The sequence below is a fragment of the Vulpes vulpes genome, chromosome X (genome assembly GCF_048418805.1).
Source record: "Vulpes vulpes isolate BD-2025 chromosome X, VulVul3, whole genome shotgun sequence".
Classification (NCBI taxonomy): Eukaryota; Metazoa; Chordata; class Mammalia; order Carnivora; family Canidae; genus Vulpes; species Vulpes vulpes.
In genome coordinates this window covers 113,475,960-113,502,108 of record NC_132796.1, presented here as the reverse complement: position 1 = coordinate 113,502,108, position 26,149 = coordinate 113,475,960, and the positions used below count along the sequence as shown (strand labels likewise).

At 40.5% G+C, this 26,149-nt stretch overlaps 1 protein-coding gene across 17 annotated transcripts in view; it reads right to left on the bottom strand.

Moving 5' to 3' along the window:
- Positions 1 to 11,849: 11,849 nt before the first annotated feature.
- FMR1 (fragile X messenger ribonucleoprotein 1) overlaps positions 11,850 to 26,149 on the bottom strand; it is a 38,089-nt gene continuing 23,789 nt past the window's right edge. The window contains exons 10-17 of one of the 17 annotated variants that reach the window (XM_026009057.2): positions 25,661 to 25,770; positions 24,760 to 24,894; positions 24,179 to 24,241; positions 21,782 to 21,868; positions 19,098 to 19,293; positions 17,360 to 17,542; positions 16,806 to 16,888; positions 11,850 to 14,324 (exon numbers count right to left, since the gene is read on the bottom strand). In XM_026009057.2, coding sequence (XP_025864842.2) covers positions 14,163 to 14,324; positions 16,806 to 16,888; positions 17,360 to 17,542; positions 19,098 to 19,293; positions 21,782 to 21,868; positions 24,179 to 24,241; positions 24,760 to 24,894; positions 25,661 to 25,770 — 1,019 coding nt within the window. In that variant the 3' untranslated portion in view covers positions 11,850 to 14,162. Of the gene's footprint in view, positions 14,325 to 14,486; positions 14,618 to 16,805; positions 16,889 to 17,359; positions 17,543 to 18,041; positions 18,377 to 19,097; positions 19,294 to 21,781; positions 21,869 to 24,178; positions 24,242 to 24,759; positions 24,895 to 25,660; positions 25,771 to 26,149 lie in introns of those variants that run through there. The other 16 variants (XM_026009060.2, XM_026009058.2, XM_026009069.2 and 13 more) reach the window with 16 other exon arrangements.

The following is a 26,149-nucleotide window of genomic DNA, read 5'->3' as shown; positions in this document are numbered from 1 at the left end:
CTCATTGTCCTAGGTTCAGTTGCACTCAGCTCAAATCCCTAGCAGAACACTCATCTCGTGGTTTTGTTATTATCTATTAACCTTGTTTTTCCCACTAGACTGTGGCTCTTTGAACAAGGGAGCCATATCCCATTTCTCTCTGTATTTCCAGGGTAGAGGCAAAAGAGCTGAAATCCAGCCAGCATTGGTTATGCATACATACCAGACACGGGGCTAAGTGCTTTACATATGGCAATCTCTCTCTCATGCCATCTCTGTGAGTTAGGTGCTATTATTAACATCTTCCATTTTACCAGGGAGGAATCTTAAACTATAGAATGTTTTAATAACTTGCCCAAAGCCTCATAGGTAGTAAATAACTATGCTGGGATTGGAGCTCCTGCAGTCTAACCCCAAAGCCTAAGCATGCTTAGCCGCTATGCTGCTGCTTAAAACTTCTTTCAGTTCATATCGGAGCCCTTTGCTCCTAAATACTTCATGTAGTTCCTAAAACCAAGAACATCCTCTTATATAATCACAGCGCAATTATCAAAAATGGGAAATTTGCATTGTCCTAGCACGAAATCTGCAGACCTGATTTATAAGCCACGTTTCCCGATAATGTCCTCTGTAACAGAAGATGACAGTATTTTCTGGTTGAAGATCCAATGCAGGACCACATGTTGCATTTAACTGTCATGTCTTTTCAGTTTGCTTTGATTGGGAACAGTTCTTCAGTGTTTCCTTGTCTTTTATGACCTCAATAATTATGACAAGTACCAGCCTTTTATTTTGTAAAATGTCCATCAATTTGAACTTGTCTGATGTTTCCGAATTATTAGGTTAAGCTTTTTTTTTTTTTTTTAACAGGAACACTGCTGAGTGAGTTGTGCCCTTCTCATTGCATCATATGAAGAGGCACAATTATCTCTTTGTCCCTGTAATTATCTATTATTTTATGCTGATTTTTCTGTTTCCGAGTGTCATTTTCTTCTGCATCTCCACATCAAATACACTGCCTGACTCATGGTATATGTTTAATAAACATTCGTTGTATGAATAAATCTCCATTCCTCTGAAAGAAAACTATTAATCAAGCCCAAACCATGTAAATCGTAACCCTAGTTTCTTCCCTTTCTCTTTCCCCATACATAATAATCACCAAGTCTCACTGATTCTAGCTCTTAAATATCATAGTGATCCCACCATCTTCATTCTCAGTGACTCATTACTCCAACAACGTGGCCTCCCTGCCTCTAGTTTTGCTCCATTTAATCTATCTTTGGAAGGTGAGTGAAAGAAGATGCCAGTCCTGTACAGTGGGCACAAGAATAGGTTTAATTGGGGGTACCTCAGAAGCCTAAGTATTAGTGAGATGAGGCACATGGTCTCATGTTCTGTCATTATCCCACAGTGAAACCTGCCTTCCCATTGGACTAAGACATTAATTGGATTTGCCAATGGGGTTTCTGGAAATGGTGACAATGGCAAACAAGACACTGCAAAATGAAGACGATCCTAAAGAAGAACACAAAGTTCATCGTGAAAACTGTAGGGCTTAGGTGGGAGGCAGTTTAGAGCCATGTGGCTAGTGCCTATAGTTGACGTTAGCTTCACTTGCAGTGAGGTATTCAGTCAGAAACAGCAGGAGCTGTTGGCCAGAGTGCAAACTGTCTAGTCAGTAAATAATGCAAAGCTGGGCAGGTATCCAACACAAGCAGAGACGAGGGATCAAGAATATCTTTGATATTAAGACCCCAGCTATCTCATTGGGAATCTCCTCAAGTTTACCTTAGAAACACCTCCTGGTGGAAGGAAAGCCCATATAAAATGATGATAAACTGTGTCCCTAAGGCCCCCAGATAGATCCTGCTAAAGGCACCGGAATCTCGGATATATAGCCTGTGCCCACTGGGTCTTTGGTTACCAAAGAGTTGTATGGCTATTCTCAGGAAGCTCTGTGTCCAGGCAGGAGGCAGGGAGGCAATGGAGGCTGTCCCTGGAAGTGAGTGAAAAGAACACAAAGCCTGCTTTGAGTTCAGTCCAAGATGAACGTCTGTACCCATTTAGCATGGACATCACGGGCAATGGGTACAGGAGTGTAGAAAATCCAGGCAAAGAGTGGCTCAGTCCTCTGTCTGGTAGAAGCAACACTGGAGCTGCTGTTTGATAGTGAGGTGGTCATAAGATCCCCCACAGTCAAATCAAATTGGGGGTGACATATCAAGCTTTGTGATAGTTGGCAGTATGGTCACTGCCCCAGATGGGAACAATCTGTCCATATCTGGCCTAGGAAAAGAGAGGTTATTTTTTTTTCAAGTAATGAATTTTTTATTATTTATTTATTTACTTACTTACTTACTTATTTTTAATAATAAATTTATTTTTTATTTGTGTTCAATTTGCCAACGTACATAATAACACCCAGTACTCATCCCATCAAGTGCCCACCTCAGTGCCCGCCACCCAGTCACCCCCACCCCCCGCCCACCTCCCCTTCCACCACCCCTAGTTCGTTTCCCAGAGTTAGGAGTCTTCCATGTTCTGTCTCCCTTTCTGATATTTCCCACTTATTTTTCCTCCTTTCCCCTTTATTACCTTTCACTATTATTTATATTTCCCAAATGAATGAGACCATATAATGTTTGTCCTTCTCCGATTGACTTATTTCACAAAAGAGAGGTTATTTGCCCCTTAATCCTCTACTTGCTTCCTACAATTGAATCTGTCCATGCCCAAACAGTTGGGTTCCATGAGCTCCCCTCAGGAATGAACCAGGCCTTACTTTATAGGCTGGAGTGAAAAGCTCCACAGAGACCCAGGGCTAACAATTCAATTACCAAAGGCAGTCTCTTGAAATCAAGGAAGATGGCTACGGTGTAAAAGTGACTTACTGCATGAGCGTAAGAGCCCCAGGAGTGTCCTCAACTTGCAAAGGAGGTCTATGACATACCCAGTGTCAGAGTTGTCTGCCTGGTGGGAAAGGACACCAGATGCCATTTTAAATTTGTGTTCATCCACATTTCCTTCATCTATGTAGTAAAAATTATCCAGCTACTCACTGTAGTCAATGGAGGTCCAAAGAAAGGGGGAATTATTATTATGTAGTGTGGTGCCCACTTCAAGTGGCAAGTGTGCCACTTCAGTCTGTTGTGGCAAGCGTGATTGTCTGACAGCCCCACTTGCTACCCTTCTGCGTTCATGGCTGTTTGTGCCAAGGTCATGTTTCCTATAGACCACCTCTAGCCAATAATTGAGCACAGTGGCGGGGGACAAATGTGGATTCATTCTCATGAGGAGAAGAATCCCTGTAACAGGTGACTTTGGCTCAAGAAACTCCATCAGCCTGGTAGAAACTTGCTTGGAACCTTGTTATACTCTAAGATCCTTCCTACTCAATCTTCCTCCTTCCTTTTCCCTCTTAAATGTCAGATCTGCATCATGGTCTGAAAGTCTCTCTTGACTTCCTCTGCCATGTGGCAAGGTGGTCCATCAGAGCCTTAAATCTCTATGGGCTATCTGATTGGAGGAGGGGACAGCAACCCTACACCCAGAGAGCATGTTCAAATGGCATGAGGGCAGGGGGCCTGTGAAGTCTGTCTGTCAGCATGAGCCAGCCAGTCTGGTCTTCTGTAGTGTGACCAAGTTCACCCTGAATTACAGGATTAGGAAGCTGTCAGTGAGTGCAGGCTCTGGTGGGGGTGGGGGTGGGGGTGGCATTGGTAGCTTCTTTGTATGTCAAATGACAGCCCTTCGTGGTGGTTTTGTTACTGTTGTGGGTCTGTACATAGATCTAGTAGGTCATCATGGATATGGGTATGACTGATGTCTCGCGGCCTCAATTGACTTACTTCTTGCAGATGCCTTGCTTTTCTCAGGATGTGGCCCTTTCTAGGAGACAAACACCTATGTGACTTATTGAGCCTGTGGGTGAGTTGTATTTGTTTTCATAGGGTATGATTTTACTGGTCTCATCCTGGGTCGCTCAATGGCCTGACTGGAGTGAGGCCGTTAGCAGCAGCCCATGAGTCTATGAAAAGGTGTATTTCATTCGTTGAGGAGCGGAATGCTTTATTGCTGAACACAGCACTTTGCAGTTCCACCCATTGTGCAGAGCAACTAATGCCACGGGTTGTCAGCACTAACCATCATCATAACAGATGGCTTAGTATTCTACTGAACTTATTCACCCATCAGTGAGACATGTTTCCTTGTATGGTACCAAGTCTCAAAATTGAGGCCCCTATTAAGCCAGTAACTCAAGCAAAGCAGCCAATGGGGGCATCTCAGTTCCTATTGAGAGGGTAGCCAACCTATTTTTGCAAGTGGCCTAACCCCCAATTGGCTGTGCTTCCATTTAACATTTTTTCAGCTTGTTGCACTTTGTCAATGATTAAGCTATTGTCTCTCAGTCCCAAACCATCTTTCCATCCTCTGCTCTGCTCTCTGAGGCTGGGGCTAGAACTCCGCACACCATATTTCTCCGTTGCCAGTGCTGTCTATTAGGTTCTGCCGATAAGAGGCTCTAGAGGGAGGCTGGAAGACTGTGGCAGGAACGGTTTGCTCCAGTAACAGCAGCTGAATTCAATTTCCATATCCCCCCCTGCACCCCCCCATCAGAACCAGCATCAGCACATCTCCTCAGGGACACCAGCATCAACCAGTTGGCTGCCACTCCCTCCTCAATGGTCTAAGTCCCAGCTCCATGGAGGCCTTCCCGTGAGTTACCAAGGTACCAGTATCAACCAACAGCATCCCTTTCCTAGAGCTCAGGGGTTTAAATCTGTGGGTCTTTCCTTTGAGCCTCATCCCTTCATTCCCCCAGGCCTCAAGATGGCAGATGCTTCCTGCAGACTCCACCTCTGCTGTTACCTTAATGTTCCTGTTTTGAATTTTCAATCCTCTAATGTCTGTCTAACCAATCTCTATATTAAATTTCCCATTAAAAATACTGGTGTGATTTCTGGTTTCCTGATTGGACCGTGATCAATATTGGTTTAGTGACCACACCCCATGGCAAGATGGGAATGTTGGAACTGAGAATCACACTTTCTTCTGTAGTGAGACAATTTGTCCCCATCAGAACCAGTAATTGTCCCAAAAGGCATGTACCATTCCATGGCAAAGATATGACCCATCCATATACTGGCAGAGTCTTACTGCCAGAGGCATCAGATGTGAGACAGGTTCCCGGTACTTAAAACTCCATGGGATCAGAAGGAGTTCTGGGGGTGGAGCAGGTATTATTTTACTGCTACCTGTGTTCCTTCCATGGCTTTACTGCAGAGGCCTCCAATCACATTTGTCTACCTGTCCGATGACTTTAGTGGGTTCTTAAGTAACATTCTTGGGTGCAGGATGTGCTGCCTCTAATACCCAGAGGCCAAACAGGTGAGAAGGGCTGTTTTGTGTAGCTAGTGTTTGCAAGGGCAACAATTTTTCTTATTAGGTTGTGGAATAGCTCTTTGGACAGCTGCTCATGTAGCCCCCAAGCTGGGCACTCAAGTGGCCTGGTCCTGGTCTCCATCCTAATTCAAGGTGTAGCCACCTGTGCACAGCTGTGCTTAGAGAGCTGTGAGGGCCACCAGAAAAATAGGGGTGTCTGGGTGGCTCAGTCGGGTAAGGGTCCAACTCGATTTCCGCTCAGGTCTTGATCTCAGGATCTTGAGTTTAAGCCTGTGTTGGGCACCAGGCTTGGCATGGAGCCTATATAAAAAGATGATATTGGGGTACATGGGTGGCTCAGCTGGTGAAGTGTCTGCCTTCAGCTCAAGTCATGATCTCAGTGGGATGGAGCTCCACATCCCTGCTCAGCGGGGAGTCTGCTTCTCCTGCTCCCTCTGCCCCTCCACCTCATGATTTCTCTCTCTCTTTCTCTCAAATAAATAAAATCTTTTTTAAAAACCCTTAAATAGGGACGCCTGGGTGGCTCAGCAGTTGAGCGCCTGCCTTTGGCTCAGGCCATGATCCTGAAGTCCTAGGATTGAGTCCCACATGGGGCTCCCTGCATGGAGCCTGCTTCTCCCTCTGCCTGTGTCTCTGCCTCTCTCTCTCTCTCTCTCTCTCATGAATAAATAAATAAAATATTAAAAAAATAAAAATAATAAAAACAATAAAACCCCTAAAATATCATCAACATAATGTAATGAATTACCCTACTCATTACTGATATATTCCAGTTATTAATTATTGCTGGGGAAGTTCAAAATGCCCGAGGCATGAGGATAAAGGTAAAATTAACATTTTGCCAGATGAAAACAAAGTACTTTTTTTCTTCCTAGAGAAATCTGGAGAAGACGACATTAGCAAAATGTAGGGCAATTCTGTCCAAGAATAATATAATGTGAGGCACACATGGAATTTAAAATTTTCTAGTAGACCTATTTTAAAGAAAAACAGGAAGAGACAGGTAGGTATAACTAATTGACTGAACAGGTCCAAAATATTAACAATTCAGTATTTATTCTTTTTAAGATTTTATTTATTCCTGAGAGAATATACGATGGATTTTGAAGACTTCCTAATTATTCTTTATATTCAAGTACTGAATTGTTGGGGCACCTGGGTGGCTCAGTGGTTGAGAGTCGGCCTTCGGCTCAGGGCGGGATATCTCAGTTCACACCAGCCACGTTAGAAGCTCTGAGCAGCCTCCACATGTGTCTAGTGGCTGAAGAACTGGACAGTGCAACTCTACGGCCACGTACCAAGCGCCAGTAAGGCCTGTTGGTGAATCAGATGCTTTGGGTGTCCTGGTGGCCACTACTAAAAACACGATGATCTGCAATCAGGGGCCACAGATGCTGGACTTACTCACTGGCTGAAGAGGGCTGGGAACTGGAGGGTACTGGGGGGGCTACCACTGCCTCCTGGCAACGGAATAGGCCTCAAATGTGTCCTTTCTCACCTACTGCATGATCCCGGCAGGCTTCGGAAATACAAGAGGCTCTGCATTCACAGGGAAAGATGGCAATACCCGCACCCACTCCGCGGGTCAGTGCGCTGCGCTGGGTCCAGGGAGCCCGGCATGTCCACACCTGTCATGCAGTCCGACAGGGGGACCAACAGCATATGCAGTAACTGTGCCGAGTCTCTTGGCTGTAATAAAACCAACCCCAAAGCCGCCCAGGGAAATTCATTGACCATGCACTTACTGGTCCCAGAACAACGGTTCCTCGGGCGCTAGTGTCTGGTAGGTCCAGGTCTGCTGGATCCTCCCCACACATGCTCTAGGCGACATGGACCAGGACAGAAAGTCAGCAACCCCCTGAAGAGGGCAGAGGATTGGGCCCTGGGCCAAGTTTGCTTGGGAATGAACTCAAATCTGAATTGGAAGGCCCTCCAGCAGTTGGATTAGAAAATCAGTCTCCTGAGTGGCACGGAGGTCTGTTGGAGATGGGGTCTTTGAGTTTCTTTCAGCAGCATTACGATGTGGCTAACCACTGAACTTCCTCTTCTGGAGCCTTCTCCAAGGACGTGAGAAGCTGAATTGCTGATTTGCTGGCCAGGCAGTAGGGAAAACAACTGGCCTCCATCTCCAAGGGGAATCCCCCCACCCAGGACCTCCTTGCATTAGCTCTCTATAGGGGTGTCCTTGGTGTAAAATCAGTTATGAATGGGGTGCTTGGGTGGCGCAGTCGGTTGCGTGTCTGACCTGATTTTGGCTCAGGTCATAATCTCAGGGTGGTGGGATGGAGCCCTGAGTCGGGCTCCAGTTGTGCTCGATGAGGAGTCTCCTTGGGATTCTCTCTTCCTTCCCCCACTGCCCTCGCTCCCTCCCCGCTGACTCACTTTCTCTCTAAAATAATGAATTTTAAAAGAGTAAGTTATTGTCCTGCATACCTCCCTGTGTTCTCTCTGCAACCTCACAGTGATTCAGGTTACTTACCCCACTTGCCTCTCTACCTTCCCCATTTATCTCCTGACTTAGGAACCCCTTCATTCAAGACCCAGAGCCAGAACATGCTGCCTGAGAGAGCCTCAGAAGAGGCCTGGAGTGGTGCTCTTCCGCCTTTCCACTTTTGTCGAGACCTGGTGCACTTACAGGGCCCTTATCTCATCTTCTGGCTTTGGATGGGGCTTAAGTCAGCCCTCAGACTATCCCACCCCTCACTCCCCGGCGGGGGTAAAATTAGGGATCTTTTCCTCATGTAAGATGCCATCAGCTTTGCCAGCACTCTCTGAATTAAAGTCACTTGGTCACAAGTTATCCTCAATGCCCAGTTTTCCTACAACCATGTAAATAGTGCCTGGGTGCCCCAAAGCTGCTGTGGCCTCAGCAGGCATGTCTCACTTTGCATTCAGTGCCTCAGGAAGGTCTCCTCCTTGCAGCTGTGTGAATCTGATTTCCATGAGCATCCAGTTCAAGCACAGGGCAGGCACATTTGCTCCCTCCTCATTGGTTCTACTAGCGAATTCATTCCGCAAAAGGGAATCCCGTGGTAAACCCCAAATGCTGGCCACTCTGTCATTTACCTCGTGGATGCAGATTCTTCATCCCGCAAGCACTTCAAACCTCAATGGATCCCTGTGACTGTTAATGCACCTCCATCCCACCCCTGACAACCCCTGGGTGCTACATGGCACGATGATAGATTTCAGATCCAAAAGGTTAGACTCAATCGACTCTTCTAATGGCACTTGGGGCCAAAGGTTCTTTTCCCCCCATTTCTTCCTTCTTAGGGCTCACAGGGATGGCTGACTTGAGAGTGCTGAGGGATCAAACTGTTTCAATCTGCCATACACAGAGAGCTTTCCATGGCCTTTGTGGCACGTGGAATGGCCACTGGAAAAACATGTTCACCTGTGATTTCAGCTCAGCCAGCTTTCCCACTACCCTTGGATTCCCACTAGCTCTTGGAGGGCCGCTGTCCATCCTGGAATGGCTTAGTTGATCCCTTTTGCAGTTTCCAAGAGGTCGGAGCTGGAGTAAGTGGCATTTGCCTCACGCTGGGCACCATCTGTGAAACAGTGGGTGAAGGCAAACAGCACTCCACCAGACAAAAGCAAGAGGTTTTCATAAGGCAAAATTACCAGCAAGGAGAGGTACGTGGATGCCCATGTTCTCTCGCAGAGATGCGAAGGTCACAGCATTGCTGGCTGCACCTTGGGGTTTGTACTCTGGGAGGCGGCTATTTCCTCTCTGGGCGCCTATCCTTCCACACGGTAAGCCTGGGAGCAGCCTTGTACTCGGAGGATCAAGTCAGGACTTAAAACTGCCGGCTGTCAGGGGAGCTATCTGGAAACACAGACCGCTGGCACCTGTGACCTTGTGGGAAGCTGGATTTGGACTGTGGGGCAGAGGAGCGTCCTGGAAGTTGGATTTGGGCCCAGTCCCTCCTGCTAGCCGGTTACAAGGTAACTTGACAGGGGCTCCCAAAGCCATGGGGAAATCCTGCCCATCCCACCACACCCCAAGTGGAAATCTGATCATTTAAGACCCTTCCAAGGCTCTCTGAAGTCCAACCTGTAACGTGGCACCGTAGGCCTCTGACAGCACATCTCCTCTCTCTTTCTTCCTCAAATTCTGTGCTTTAGCCGTGAGGAACTCTTGGAAACTTCCCAAATAGTTTCTCATGCCTAGATTAATGCCCACAGTACCCTTATACCTGGCTAACACCTCCAATCTGTTTTAAGTAAGATTCACTTCACCTGAGAAGCCCTTTACTGGCTCTACACCACCCTGATTTGGGCAGGTCCCTCTACATGCTCCCACCTCACCCTGTGCATTTTATTATCTTCCGTACCAGATGCTGCAGCTGCCCATTGATTCTAGCTCTCCCACTTGACAGTGAACTTCTGGAACGTCTCAGATACTGCCCATTTTCCCAAGAAGCTTGTGAAGTGCCTATTTAGTAAATATTCAGGGACTATTCACAGAGAGCCAGATGAAACCAGGGGTGAGGTTCATGGCCACTGACTCTGTAGCTTTCTCCATATAAAACACAAATACTTATTAGCAACCATTTCTTTAACCCATGGAAAAGCCTACACATGGAAATGAAATGACTTACTCAGTTACCACAGAGCTAGTCTGTGCCCTGGTCAAGGGTGGAATCTACTCCACAATTCCCTTTTCCACAGCATAACTCCCGATGTCCCTTTTTGTCATGTAGTAGCTACACTGCATTTGCAACTTTTAATGATATATATTCCTTGAGCACTAGCACTCTGTTCTTTGATGCAGTATTTTATAGGTTTTGATTTCCAGGGAAATCTGACAAAGATGCCTTAGTATTTACCAAAGAAACTGGATACCCGAAGAAATAACATTGGATTTTTTTTTCCTCCCCACATGAGCCATCGAAGTTTTGAATGATGCTGAATCATCATCATATACCCCAATTTCCAGGATTCTGTGTAACCATCTCTTATTGACAATCTTCCTTCCAATTTTCAACCTACCCCTGTAATCAAGTCTATGGTATACACAAATTGGTGGGAAAGCCTTCAAGCACTCCATTTTGAAGCTTAGTCTTTAATCATTTAGCAAGTGCAGCTTGCAGAGTTTTAAGGCCTCTCCCACTAACATAAAACTCAACATTAAAAAAAAAAAAGGATTTCCCTGTTTCTTTCTGGCAAGTACTCAGAAATGGAAAGAAAAAAATTTTAAATAGAAATATTTATTGAGAGAATGAGCGGGAGGTGCAGAGGGAGAGGAAAACAGAATCTCAAGCAGACTCCCTGCTGCTGAGTGCTGAGCCTGATGTGTGGCTCGATCTCACAACCCAAGCTGAAACCAAGAGTCAGTCGCTTAACCCACTGTACCACCCAGGAGCGCTGTAAAGACGACTTCTAAATAGCCCCCAAATAAAATTTTTAAACAGCCTTAAACAAACATACAGTGGAAAAGATGCTGAAGATTTAAATATTAGTACCTGTTAAGCCTTCTGAGCAATCAAGATTCGCATCTGCTAATGGCTATTTCAGAATAACTGGTTACAGAGGCATCAGAAGGTCATGAGGGAAAGATGCTATTTTTGGCCACGAGACAAATGGACTCAACAGGGATCAAATCAGTATATTGATTCTAAAAGGCAGGAGCTCTAAGATCGCGATCAGATGGGAGAAATGCCTGAGTAAGCCAAGTGGAGTCTCAAGGCTGATGTCAACAGGCTATTCACATGCAGCATTGGAGCCCACTGTGAAACCAGGAAAACACAATCAAATTACTCATAGATTGGTTTTACCTACCATATTTAATGGACTGTGCTCAGTTCTTTTGGCCCTGGAAGAGCCCAGAACCAGGCAGAAGAGATAGCAGAGAACCAGCAGGAGAATGAAAAACCAGAAAGGTAGAAAATGAAGATGGATTTTTCCAAGGGAGGCGTCGGGGGAAGGGAGAGGCAGTCCATCAATGTAGAAGAGACTGTCCTGCATCAGGAAGTTATTTTGGATTCTAACACGGAGGAGAACTTTGTCTTGATCACATCTCCATTTCTACCCTTTCTTCTAGGGTATGCCCAAGTTTCTTGAAGTGACCACAACAGCCATTTCAGGCACCTTCTACCTACAAACCCATCATTTATTTTATTATGGAGAAACCGACATCAAAAGTTTTGTTTTCTTTTTTAAACTACATAGACACATTTAGTGTTTTCCAAATGGCAGGGTATATTTATGTGTACACAGACAGGAGTATGTGTTTAATACGGATGGTGGCACCCTATGTAATTAGTGTGTTGAAATCTTATAACTGGGAATATGGAGAATCACTTTCCAATAGTTATGTTTTTGCCCTTTAAGGGCACATAAAACATTATTTGCAAGGCATATATGCTTTGCATGATACATAATTCCCCCTCCCCCCAGATACTGCTAATATTTGCTATATTTAGAAATTTAAGACCAGGAGCAAACATCTTTCAGACTAATTTTTTGCTTTTTCATAAGTGCAACTTTTTAATAAAAATTTACATCTAGATAAACAATCTTCAGATTTTTGAAACTTTAATAAGATTTTAAAAACATCATGACTTAGAACTGAAAAACATACACGTTTAGCACACAAATATTGTAATACGAATCAACTCCAACTCCATTTGAAAACATGTGAATCAAATTACAGTTTTAGAAGTTAGTAATTCACATTTAAGCAAGTTAGCGCCTTGCTGAATTCAGCCTTTGTAAAAAAAAGAGACTTAGTGCATATTGTAATGGCACAATGTGCTTTTGTACCATTTTGTTGATTTTTTTCCACCTTATTAAACAAGATCAAGTTCTTGAAAGTTGGTAGATAACAGCTAACTTCCTATGACATGTGAAACTTCCAGTGGTAACAGTTACATTTTGTAACAGAACACTTCCTATAGATTTCTTTTCCTATCTTAAAATTTTAAAAGCAATCATTTGTAAGGATTGCATCAACATCAATTTAGCAGAGGAAGATCAAACTTTATTGAAACTGCTTGCATACAAAATATATTGCACTATAACCAAACAAATGTCAACATAAAATCCAATCTGTTGTCGCTAATATGTACAGAGAATATTGCCCAAGAGCAGTTACATTACAAGGTCATTCTACCTTGGTTAATTATCTACAGTATTTTAAACCAAACAGCTTACAGATGATGTGTGCAAGGTACCAATTTCTGTTTTCAAATACTATACATTCCCAGAATAAATAACTAAAAATCAACATTAATGTTTGGCAATACTTTTAAAAGACTTTTTAATATTCTTGAAATCATGTGCAGTTTGTTGCCATTTTTATATGCTTATTTGTATGCAAGGAAAAGTAACTGTAAAATGAAAATTCAAAGAAACAAACTCACAAAATACATCAGAGGCAGAACTTCGGTTTGCACGGCTCTGTACAGATTCAGTGGTACCCCTACTTGGAGTTATTTTTTAAGAAAAATATAACATCTTAAGAGTGAAGGTCCTTCACATATTTTTCCTCAGTAAATTTCATTCATAAAAAAGACTCAAAAACAGAACCAAAACCCAACACATCAAAAAACAAAAGAAAAAAAAAACTAAAGGAAAGAAGTATTTGTTAACCAATTCTAGTCTGCTTTCCAATCCCACTTATACATTAGACCTAACATTTCAAAGCTTACAAAACATTTAACCTGCTTCCAATGTTTCTTAGACAAAGTACCTGTACTTCACAGGATTATTATGCACACATGAAAATGACCTTCCTATCTCCCCCAAATAACCTTGAAATTAAAATATGAAAAACTTCACAAAACTTGGGGAGGACAAAATAAAAAAGGCTCTAAGTTAAAATTGGTCATCAGGCCAAAGAGCAGGCATATCCTACTAACTTTCGACCAGGAAGATTTGTTCCTAGCTGAAAACATTTTAGCCTCTCTCAAATGAAAAGATAGTTATTTCTTCTCCTGTCTATACAGAAAAATTACACATCCCTCTCAATAACACTATTTGTCAAACTTCAGTGCAACAAAACGAAAACAAAAACAAGTTCTATTCTTTATACTGCCTAACCTGATGTTTCTGTAAGGAAAAAAATATGGAAAGCATGCATTCTTCTATAAAGTACTAATGTTTGACAGGGTTTGCTACATCTTTAACATTTAGTGTTTCCAACTTATCTTCCCTGAACTCTGCATCCAAATATAATATTCCTACCTGCCAAGATATAAAAAAGGCACAGATCATACAACTTTTTTTTTTTTTTGCTAATGAAAATGACAAACGTCACATCACACACATCTCAGGGTCCACTAAAATACTGGAAAAGTGGACCAAACATAAACTGACACAGGACATGAAATGACATAGTATTTTCATGGACTTCTATAGGAGATTGAAAACGGAAGTGTAATATGATTACCAAAAATGCTATTTATTCAGAAAAACTGAAATGTACCGGCGAGTCATCACCCGATGCAGGAAAATGGTCCAAATCAACAACAACAACAACAAAAAAATCACTGCTCAGTACTTTAAAAAATAAACCAAACTAAAATCCTGCCCTGAAATGCTAAAGTATTACTTAAAAGCAATGTTTCAAAATTTCAACGTCTTTTTGTGCAAATTTGAAAATTGTTGCTTATGGCCAATACCAAAAAAATAAATTTCCTAAACAGAATTTGTGTTCATTTCATGCCCTGTGCCATCTTGCCTACTATTTGTCTTTGGCCTAACAAAGTTTTCTAATATGGAATAAGAGTTATGGAAATGGTTTAGGAAATATAACTTCAGAATTATGCAGTTTAGGGTACTCCGTTCACAAGTGGTTGCTGACCATCCACGTTGTCTGGCTTCTCCTTCTTCTGGTTACGATCTTTACCCGTGCGCAGCCGATTACCTTCACTGGAGGTATTCTGTAATGTTTTAGTGTGGACACTCCTTTCATTATTGCAGTCAACTCTGATCTAAAACAAGTTATAGTTGTTATATACACAGACCATATCCTATTGTAATCTGTAATTGGCCTGATAAGAAATTTAAGCCTGAAGTGTAAGTTCCACATGTTAAAAGGGGAAATGGGAGTGAGGATAGAAGTAGTATAAGAAATTAAGGTCAGGTACAAGAAATTAAGGTCAGGTAGGATTTTTTATTTAGTTTATGATTTTAAAACACTCTTCTCTTCTTTAACCGGAACACACTGGTCATCTCATTGCGTCCAAAGTTAGATTAAAAACTCACAATCCTACCGTGTCTTCTTCTAAGCAGAATAAAATAATGAGAAATAGTTAATGAATTACTATTACTAATTATGAGATAATATATACCTATGTAATACCAGAGTTCAAAAGAATGGATTATTCTTTAAAGACTATGAAACCCAAGGGGGCGGGGCCCAAATCATTGCCTTCCTATTCCACCTTTACCAGAATAAGAAGTCAACTAACTTGTTATGTAACTAGCCTTTAGTTAACACCCGAATTGTCTACCATAGGTATGATTAACTTTCTCTATACTGAGGCTCCCACTGTCTCACACGAGAAAAATTTGAGCATTGCTTTCCTATAGCTTGTATTTTGGGTAAGGGAAGTCAGATGGTAATACAACTTGAGCTCTGTCTGAAGAATATGATGGTATAGGGAAATTTGACAATACTAATATGTGGAAGGAGTGGAATCCCAAGACATGTGTAAAGATGAATACAATTCAGAAAATAAAAGTATCGTATAAATCTTGGAATATAAGTGCCAACATGGAACACTTATAAGTGCCAACATGGAACACTTAAAACACTAACAATTCCAGATGCTGTATAAAAGGAAGATAATATTGACCAGTGGGCTTAAAACAACTACAAATATTGATCTGCTTCCAGTACAAATGCTACGTATATCTCAAAATGGTTTGCTGTAATTTCAAAGTGTGTTCACATGTTGGGTGTCTCAGTGTGTTTATTTATTTTATTTATTTATACACGAGATGCAGAGGCAGAGGCATAGGCAGAGGGAGAAGCAGGCTCCCTGCAGGGAACCCAATGTGGGACTAGATCCCAGGATCACGCCCTGAGCCAAAGGCAGAGGCTCAACCACTGAGCCACCCAGGCATCCCTCAGTGTATGTTTTTTTAAAAAGATTTTATTTATTTATTCATGAGAGACACAAAGAGAGAGAAAGAGAGAGAGAGAGAGAGAGAGAGAGAGAGAGAGAGGTCAGTGTATGTTTTAAATGTTTGGCTGTCAAGGACTTAGTGCTCTGACTTGGATCTATTCTCCTACACAGAAAACACAACCTTTTTACTTGATGTCCTGTTTTAATTATAAATATAATTATGAACACGCATCCTTTTAACCAATATGACCAGATTGCCAAATTCATGGAACACACTTTAAGTGGGGAATTACAAGGCCAACAGATAAATGCCTTACATCTTTGTAAAGCACACATACGTACATCATTTCATCATCTCTTTATCTCGATTTAAGGTCTTTTCTATTCCTTGGGAACTTGCCAATAGTTAACACTTACTTACAATTGCTATGACTCCTAAGGAATATTCTGTCATGAAGTATCTGCTCTTAAAAAGCATCCCACTAATGTTGGTGTTGGTCCCAAACCAATCTGTAGTCAGTAAGGAACCCTAACTACTTAGACTAAGAACTGAGAGTTAAAGGAGCAGAGGAGACTATGGGTTCTGGGAATCAGACACCAGGGCTCAAATATCACTCTACTATATGTATGCTCACTATGTGACCACAGACAAAGGACTGAATCTTTCTAAAAGCTTCAGTTTACTCACCTAAAGAATAGAAAAATAAAACTACTTACCTCAGGGGCTGCTGAAAGATTAAATGAGATAACACAACACACACAAACCACTTAGCAACGGTGTCTGACATCCCCCAGAGGTAATTTTAAAATTATTTAACAATGGGGTCAGCATAGGTCATAACCAACTGAAATGGGATTCCCAGAATAGAGACTGGTTATAAACAAACAGCTGGCTGATTCAGCATGTACTAGCTGAGAGCATCATCAGCCCTATCATATTACCTATGAGACAGACACCTTCTTTTCCTTACTTTCCACTCAAAGAGATCACCCTATCCCTGCAACTAAGGGGAAGAGGGATCGACAGGGTTTACTGAGGTCTCTCTCTCTCAGTATATTCCAGGATGTCCCTTTTCTTCAGGGAATTCGGGGAGAACCACCAACTTGGAACTAAAGTCCTGATGAGCAAAGTCTTCACAAATGCTTAAGACCGCATATTCTCTAGGGAAATCTTTGTATACTTGTCATGAAAAACTAGGATTGCCCACAATGTAATGTTGAAAATCTTTCACATGTACCAATTTTACGACTTTTGAATATGTTTAAAAATTAAAATAAACTTGTAAGTCTCAAACTACAGTAATTCAAATAATTTAGATGAAAAGTGGTACACAGGTTTACCTGGAGGGATCCATCAGCTGTTCTTCCTTTAGCCTCTCTTGGATTACGCGGGCGATTATCTGTTCGGGAGTGATCGTCATTTCCTATAGGTCATTTTTAAGACATTCAACAGTTACTGATTCTGACGTGCTTACTGGAAGTTCTTTATTCCCACATTCTCAACTTATTTAGAGCACAGAATCTAAAATATAATCAACAATCTAGTGATTTGAGGTACATAATGCTCAGAAATCTAGCATGGTACCAAGCAGGAGAAAATAGGCATTACAATTCTGCATCAATTATGTTACAGTCAGCCTGAGCTAATGATCACAGGTTATGCACAGAATCCCCAAAGAAGCTGAACTAGTCATCAGTGTTTATTTGTGTATTCTACACACACCAGGGAAAGGCTAATGTTCTGTTGATTACTGCTGAGCCTTTCCTCTGGTGACCAGTATATAACAGGAAAAGAGGGTTTTAGTAATACGTCCTTGAATCACTACGATCTTTCACAGGACTTCAGACAGTTGTTAAAATTCACCTTTTATTATTAGAAAAGAACACCTCTGTACCTTTGAAGCCGCCTCCACGTCCTCTTCCTCCCTGTCCTCTTCCTCCACCACCACGTCGCCGTCCGTCTCCTCTGCGCAGAAAGTTCTCCCTCTCTTCCTCTGTTGGAGCTAATGACCAATCACTGAGTTCGTCTCTGTGGTCAGATTCTGTTTCAGAAGCATTTGATGCTTCAGAATTAGTTCCTATCAAGAGTTAAAAGTTATATACCGTTGTCCGACTTAAAAAAAAAAGTTAGGTTAACAGAAGCTTCCAGAGACGTTTCAGGGGCAATCCAATATTCTTCCCAATTTTACAAGCCCAAAGAGTATTATCACCTTCCATTTTGTAAAACAAATTATCTTAAATTCAAAATGAAGGGTTTCACAATATTTGAGGTAATTTTGATTTTAAATGTTTTTGGTTCTCGTTAAAAAAAAATAAAAGGTATTTTATTAGCCATCTAAGTTCAAACCTGAGTATGCCACATCATTAAACAGCTGTGCTCCTTTAAACATCTGCGCTCTCTGGAGGAAAAGTTGTCTACAACAGTTAAATGCAATACCTTGATAAACAAAACCTCTATAAAGAGAGTTCCTTTTAACAAGGTTTGGCCCAGGGACAGAGGGGAATGCATACATTTTGGTCACCTCTGAGAGGGTGGCAAAGGCCACCATGGCAACTGTGTCAGCGAAGGGTCTTTTGTGGAATGAGGGATTGAATTTAGCTGAAAGGGGATAGGCTTGCCTGATGCTTGGTCCACAACCTTCCCTCCCACTCCCACTGAAATAATTTATCATTAATAAAGGAATTATTAAGATAAACTCATTATGCATGGGGGGGTGGGTTAATGATAGATATAGGGGGGATGGGAGTGGGGGAATAGAGCTCTATGGTGAGGTGGGACTTCAACAGCAAAAAGAACAGACTGTTGGGAGAGGGGTTAGGGGTTAGGTTCAAGGTTGGCCTTAGGAGTAGGTGTCTCTCTCCCCCACTCCAGAATATCAACTCTACTACCTCTCTCTCTTCCTCTGTTGGAGCTAATGACCAATTATAGCTTCACCATTATAGCTTCTTTCCTGTGGATCTTGAAGGCTTTTCCATCTTAAAGAGTTCCTTTTTGAAATGCAAATATTTGTGAGATGGATTATACCTTATACCATCATTAGCAAGTTACATAGTAGATACACAGTTGAGCAAGAAAGACAGTAGGAACTGGCAGGTGGGGACAGTGTTCAATGGAAGGTACTGGGAGAGAAGAAAGAAGCACTGACAGAAAAGCTGGGAAGGCAAAGAGAAGCTTTGCCTACTTCTTGACTGTGCCTGGGGCTGACTTTGGCCATGACACTCAAAATCACCTTATGAGCCATAGGATGCAGAGCCCTGATTTACACAGTCCATCCAGCAAGTATGACCAGCACATGCCTGACAAAAAAATGAGCCACAGTACACAAATGAAAAAAATTTTGGCTATACAGTAATAAAATCAGGAAAGGCCTTAAGAAAGTCATCAACACACAAGGGCTTAAGCAGATTTATCCCCAGTCGGAACGTGGACAGAACTCACACCTGCCCTGTAAACTCTGTGTGTTATTATCATGTTTTAACTCTGTATGTCTCTTGCAACACAATTTGACCCACTGTGAATCGGAAACCATGTAGTGAGAAACCGTTATAATGGGGTTCTAATGAATATTAGAGATTAGCAGCTATTAAGTCTAGGAACAGATAAAGTTACTGAGTAAAATGCTTAGTTTGTACCTGAAGTATATCCAGGACCGCGTCTGCCGTGCCCCCTATTTCTGTAAGGTCTACTACCTCGACCCATTCCTTGACCATCATCAGTCACATAGCCTTTTTCCTTATCTGTACGATTTGGTGGTGGTCTAGAACTAGCTCCAATCTGTCGCAACTGCTCATCAATTTGTAATCTCTCCAAACGCAACTGGTCTACTTCCTATTTAAAATATACAAGATAACAGTAAAAATAATTTGACATTTTACTTAATAATACCTTTCTCCTTTTCATCAGATAAAAATATACTGGAAATATTTCAATTTCAGTTCTAAATTTATAGTAAACACTGTTACACAGAATTATCAGGAAATTGAATGGTCTCCTTAAAAAGAAAAATTACTATAGATAACAGATTATCGATGTCCATAATTAGAGATAACAAAAATACTCAGCATTAGAATTCTACTGTATAGAATTTAAAGTTGTTTGATTTGGTACTATTATCCAATAGAATCTGTTAAGGCACAGATATGCTAGTTTGGGGACTTCTTGATGATAGGATGTTGAATAAAGCAACTCTAAAATACAGGCAAATGACATTTAAGGCTTAACCAGCTAACCCTAAAAATCACACACTGTAAATAATCTTAACTGAAATATATTTGCCAGTCCGTATCTTAATTTATGAAGCACTGCGTTTGGGCCATCTTCTGCTTTCAAGGAACATATATTATGGTAGGTCTTTGGATATGATCACACAATTAAGGAAAAATTATTTTCAGCAAACTGAAAATGCTCCTTTTCCTTATATGGTAGGGGAGGGGGATATGACTATTTAAGAGCTTACCAAAAAAAGTTAGACTTAACATCATGCCTTGAAAGCTCTTAACAACTACAACTGTGCTAGAACAAGTACAACAAAACAGTATTAATGTTGATCAAAATATACACCTGGGCTCCATTGACAGACCCTTACACACAGTGCTTCTGATATGCTGGGTTCTGTCAAATTCAGATGAAGCTTCAATTCTAACCCTTGTCCTTGCAATCTACCCAAAAAACATCTCCTTTACTGGCTATAGGGAACTGGATCCATAACTCTAATAGTACTGGGTGTCTGAGGAAAGCAGTGGCCATCATAGGGACTGCCTACATGGACAGTCACTGGATAAGCCCCTGTTAAGCTAAGTTCTTAAAATCTTGGTTGTGGATGCTTCTGGCAAAGAAAGGGCAGATAGGTTTAATCTGTGCTCTGAACCAAATTTTCTGTTTTACAAAGGACTTGAGCAAAGGAGAGACTGAGTGAGTAGTTATAGCTCATGGAATGGGTGTATCTTGCAAAACAGAATGGTAGTCCAGGTTATCCCAATGGGGCAAAGCAGTCACCTTTTGGTGAGAGATGCCAGGCCCAATCAAGGGAAGATCTAGTGATGGAAAGAATAGCAACAGGACAACTGCTGATAACCAAAAAAGATTCAATTGTGAAGAATAAATAAAAGGATCTTAAAAAGAACATTAGTCAAAAGAACATGGGATTGATTATAATGCAACCCTAACTCTCCAGGTCATCATAATTATTTAAGCTAAGAATATAAAGAAAAACACATACAACAGATTACAAATAAAACACACCTTAAAACAAAAATAAAAAGCAAACCAATGGGGTATCCTACCCATGCAAACCTTGCTGGATGAAACCTTCCCATTTTCAATTATTACGTGACCACCATAAGATGAGTGAAATGCCTAACTACTGCACTTTTGTTCCCCTTATTTGCATCCAGGTCAAAATTGTTTCTTTCTTTTAAGAAATCAGCAAAAATATTCTTATTAAGATAGGATCATACATAAAATAGAAAGTTGGATTATTTTTAAATACTATTTAGTACCAATCACTTCTAATTTTGATGCATACAGATATAAAAAGAAGAAATTATAAAAGTGACATGGGTAAGATCTCATTTCATTGAATTATAGAACATTTTGGCCACAGGAAATCTTAGAAAAGCATCCAATATAGGCAGAAGTGACTTGCCTAAAGTCACATAAACCAGTCCATGATAGAAGACAGACTAGAAGCAAGTCACTGGACTGCCAATCCAGTGCTCCTTCCACTATATCCTGTAGCTTCCTAGTTCCTGATTTCCAGTTTGCAATCTAGAGGAGGCCTAACTGTACAAACACTAACTAAAACGAGCATCTAAAAGACATAAGTTGTTTATATTTTGTATAACAGAGTATAGAGAAAAATACAAAGGGTAAACATTTAAACAGACGACTTCATGAAACACTGAGATTTCCTTGATATATGACATAAAAGGGACAAACAAAGGCAAGTGTTAACAGACACAAAATTTGGCCTGGAAAAAACTCACAAAGGCTAGAAAGGATCAACTGAATGAAAAGGCTATGTACAGGAGTGCCTAAATTGAGTGTAAGGGTTTAACAACAGAAGAATAATGGAAAATAGGGGAATTTACTAAGAACTGGGATATTGGTCCTTAAATTTGTAATGACAGAAAATGGACTTGTGTTTTCAGAAGGAATATAATAAGCAAAACAAAGTATTTTCTCTATTACCTTTTACAGGTCATTCATTGTAACGTACAGGCTAGAATGAACCTTCACTGCTGAAAGACTGCCTGACTGTGGAGTTTTTATATTTTAGTACAAAAGGATTAGAAGTTAAAGTTCTTCTTGTTCTCACCTTTAAATAGTTCAGGTGATAATCCAGAAGAACAGTGGCATTAGCAATGCTGTCCTTTGTTCCCACAAAAACAAATGGTACCATACCCTGAAAAATAAATGGCAACAATGATCCTATAACATCAATAATGGATTATTTGACAAAAATGCAAATAGTGACTAAATCCCTAACACAGGGCCTGACAAACAGAAGGTATACAAAGGTTTGTTGAAAATATAAATCAATACATGGAAACAAAAGTAGTTGGCAGATTTTACACATCTACTGTGAATAACGACAGATCAATACAGCAACCCCATGAGTGTACCATATTGTTATGTTTTAAATGCTACTATTAAATGTTGGCAAAATCACAAATTATGTAATTCAAAATTATACAAGCTCTGACATGAGATGCATAAACAAAACAAATATTTTAAAGTACTTTAATTCATACACTACAGGCTGAATCTAGATCAAATTCTTTAAAGAGAAATTCAAAGTTAAATACTAGGGCACAGAAGTAAAAACTAAATCCATTTTGCTAACCAAGTCAAGAGAGTAAAAACAAAACACAAAAAGAATTAGGATAAATTAAAATGCACTAATTAATCTGTGCAGGGGAATGGGGTAAAGAGGCAGGTCCATGAGCACAAAATTTAGCATTTCAATAAATTTCAGTAATGTACTCTAAAAATTATAGAAGGCTTCAAACTTCATAAGGGAAGTTTGATCTTTTCCCCATGACACTACTTTAATGTAGATTTTCAGAAAGGAATATACTGAAAAATTTATACTTCTAGCCCATGAATACAAAGGAGAAAAAAAAATTTCTTGTCAGAAGTTCTAGGGAAGCCTAGGTATTGTGCAGATAGCTAGCAATGATGACATCTGAAGTGGAGAAGACGTCAATATTTTGCGACCGAAGAAATGTACATGGTTACTTATATTCACATGTGACTATAGAAAACCATACAGCTTTGATGAGGATAAAATTTCCTAGGCAAAGTTTTTAAGTGTGAAAAACCAAGAAGCTGTGTCTTTAGCAAGTATCACCCCTTTAAATTACAAAGAGCATTCATTTGATAGGTGTGGCTACTGTTGGGCTGCTTTTGCTTGCCTGCATTCAGGAAACAGCATCTTAAATGCATTATGGGGCTGAACAGGTTCCCCCCACCTTTCCACATGAACATGGCTGCTGATGGGGAACAAAACTGAACAATGAGGAAATAATGTTTGTCAAATGACCTGTATCTGGTAGGCAAGGCACTGCTTCCTAGTGCAATGATCACCTGAAGAGTTAGGTGCCACTGAAAACCCATGGGCTTCATACAGATTTTTTTTTTTTGCATTGAATAATATATGTACTGTGGAAATAATCAGGCTTATGAATCAGACCTCCGTTTCTCAAAAACACTTTTTAACTATTTTTCCCCCAACTAATGTTGTTACAAAGCAGTTAAACCTTATTATTTTCCAAAATGTCATATGATGAAATGCTACACTCTTCCCTCTAGATCATGTATGTCTAAAATAAACTTTAAAACCCTAAGTCCCAGATTTAGTCTGATCACTCTGGAGCAAATAATTTTAAAACATATTCTCTTTCCCCACATCCAAACTGTTGTGGTACCCAAGTGCTATTCTAATTTGAGCACATCACTAGGGGACCAGAATAGTAAAATGAAAAAGGGCCAAGAGCACAAAGGGGGGCCTTCAATATGGACACCAGGACAAAGGGATTCCTTGACTAGGATAAGAACTGAGCTGCCCGGCAGAGAGGAATATCCAATCCACTTGTGGTTGCATTTCTCTTTATAAAATGGTAGGTTTTGCTTTTCATCTCTGGTGAGCCATAACATTTTTCCCATAAATAGTTCTCATGGGCACAGAGTGGGTCCTGCCCCCAAATAACTAATGATGTGGCCAAAGAGATTAACAAGTGAAAGTGTATGTAGTAAGTGCTACCAAGAGGGATGAGCACACTGGAACACAGAAGGGGACAAGGCCCTCGAACCAGCTAGGGGGAGGGGACCTGTGGCAAGTACACAAGGAAAGCTGCACAGGAGCAAGGTCCAAGCAAGATGGCAAGTTGGAGGGTAAAAGGCACTCCGATGGAGGAAACATATGTACACAGAGATAATAGTGTTCAGAGAACTCTAAGGACTTCAGTATGGTTCAAGCTGCTCTGGAGGGTAAAGGAGGGCAGAGTGATAAGAGATGACATTGGACAGGTGAGCATCAAAGAAAGGCCTGATAAGCCAACAGGAAGGAACTTGAGCTTTTTCCCCAGGGCAATTGATGAACATACCCCAAAACACTCTTCCACCATCCCCCAACCCTGATGGCCTTTCTTAACAAGGGGAATAAACATTAAAATATAAAATTAAAATTATTTTTCAAGGAATGTTTTCCTACCTGCCAAGCCTTGAGTTCAGGTTTCTGGGATTCCCCTGCTACAATTGATGAAACCACTAACACCTAAAGCAGTATAAGGAATGCAAGTGATGTCATTAACTATAACAAATGATACACAGAAGCCTGAACGCAGGACTTTCACTGTAGGACTTCTAAACCCATTTCTAAACAGTTAGGTTAGTTCAAATATTGAAAACCACTTTCTAAAATATGGTTCTAAGTAGTAACTAATGTATCTAACAGAAGGTACATTTTGAGCTACCACAACCTGCAAAATTTAAAAGATACAGCATGTAAAAATGAAAGACCACCCTCAAAAGAAAAAATGTGATCATTAATTGTAACCCCATATTTTAGGTTTATAGCATCATATTTGTCACTGTGAGTAAACTGAGAAGTAGGTATCACTTTGGTTTGTAATCTTTCATAAGCTGGCAATTAGATTTCAAAAAAAAAAAAAAAACACCAAAAAAATGAGTAGCCTATAAGCCTAATCAGAGAGAACACCCAAAACACCAACTGTGACATCTGGGTCAAAGAAATTACTTATAGTATAATTCAGAGTGACAAATATTTCTTACCCTCTGGACTTTTGTACTGTTAGGTTGAGAAAAATGAGTGCTGTTTTCCTTTATATCTATATGTTTTTTTTCTTCTGAGGGAGTAGGTCCAACCCTTGAGTTACTGGAAGGTAGGGAATTTGGTGGCATAATTTCCTTGGTAAAAAACACAAAACAGAGAAAAAAGGACCAATTTAAAAGACTTTATTTAGCTCCATTTTTGTATCAATGATCATATTTTAAGAATATAAATTACTATAAACATTTTTGGCACATGGAATTACAGAATGCAAATATTATGCAGTAAAACCCCCAAAAGATCTAACATCAGCTAAAAGAACCTTGCACAAAAGAAGACTAGTCAATATGTGAAAAACATGGCAATTAAGGGGGATTTTATTTTTAAACGGTATTGCTGTATAGAAGAGCACACCCTTACCTCCCCCAACCCACACAAATACTTTACAAGCTGCTACCAAAAAGCATATATTCATGAAGATAAAAGTGGAGATTATACACTTTAAAGACTGGGAAGAGACATTATGCCCAGATAAAAATTGAAAGCAACCACAAAATAAACACACATACATACACAAACTGAAAAGGACAGAGAACAAAAGGCAGAAAACCTAACTAGTGTCCCAACTTGATCTGTCAGCAATATCAAACAATACTTGAAAAATGCTTTATACTTTTTTTTAAATTTATGAACATTCATTTTAAAGATTGAGAAAGAAGATTTGAAGGTGTTCAAGTGACTAGTCCCAAGTCACTTTCCAGCTATAACAACGTTTGGCATGACTAATGGTCAGAATTTTCACATTCCCAGCATGTGCACAGTAGAGGGCTCTAAATTAACATGTTGAATAAAACAATACGAAACTTTTATCAGACAAATCAGAAACACATGACTATAACATACCTCTTCTTGTGGAACACTTTTCTCATTTTCAGCTTCAATTCTCACCCTCACAACTCCTGACTTGTCCACAATTTCCTGAATCAGTTTTCCATTCTTTCCTATTACCTTGCCTAAGTTAAGAAATGAATAATTCATGTTTGATTTTAAAAACATGTTATCTCAAACCAGTAAGCACACCCCACTGTAAACTATCATATAAAACTGTAAGATTTCAAAACCCAAACAGAAACTCTTTTCCTAAAGACAGAGTTAACCTGGCTTTATGTTTTACTAGGTTGTCACTGTGTGGTTTGTATCACTCTGCAAAGTTCTGTAAAAGTAATGAAGGGAAAGGACAGATAATAGAAAATATATTCGTTTATTCATTCAACAATTTTAGTTCTGTCTGTATCTGATTTAAATCTGCTTCTTTGCCTGTGGTAAATATTTTTAGAATCTTATATGTCACATTTATAAAAGATACTCTAAGTTGAAAAGGCATTAAGCAGC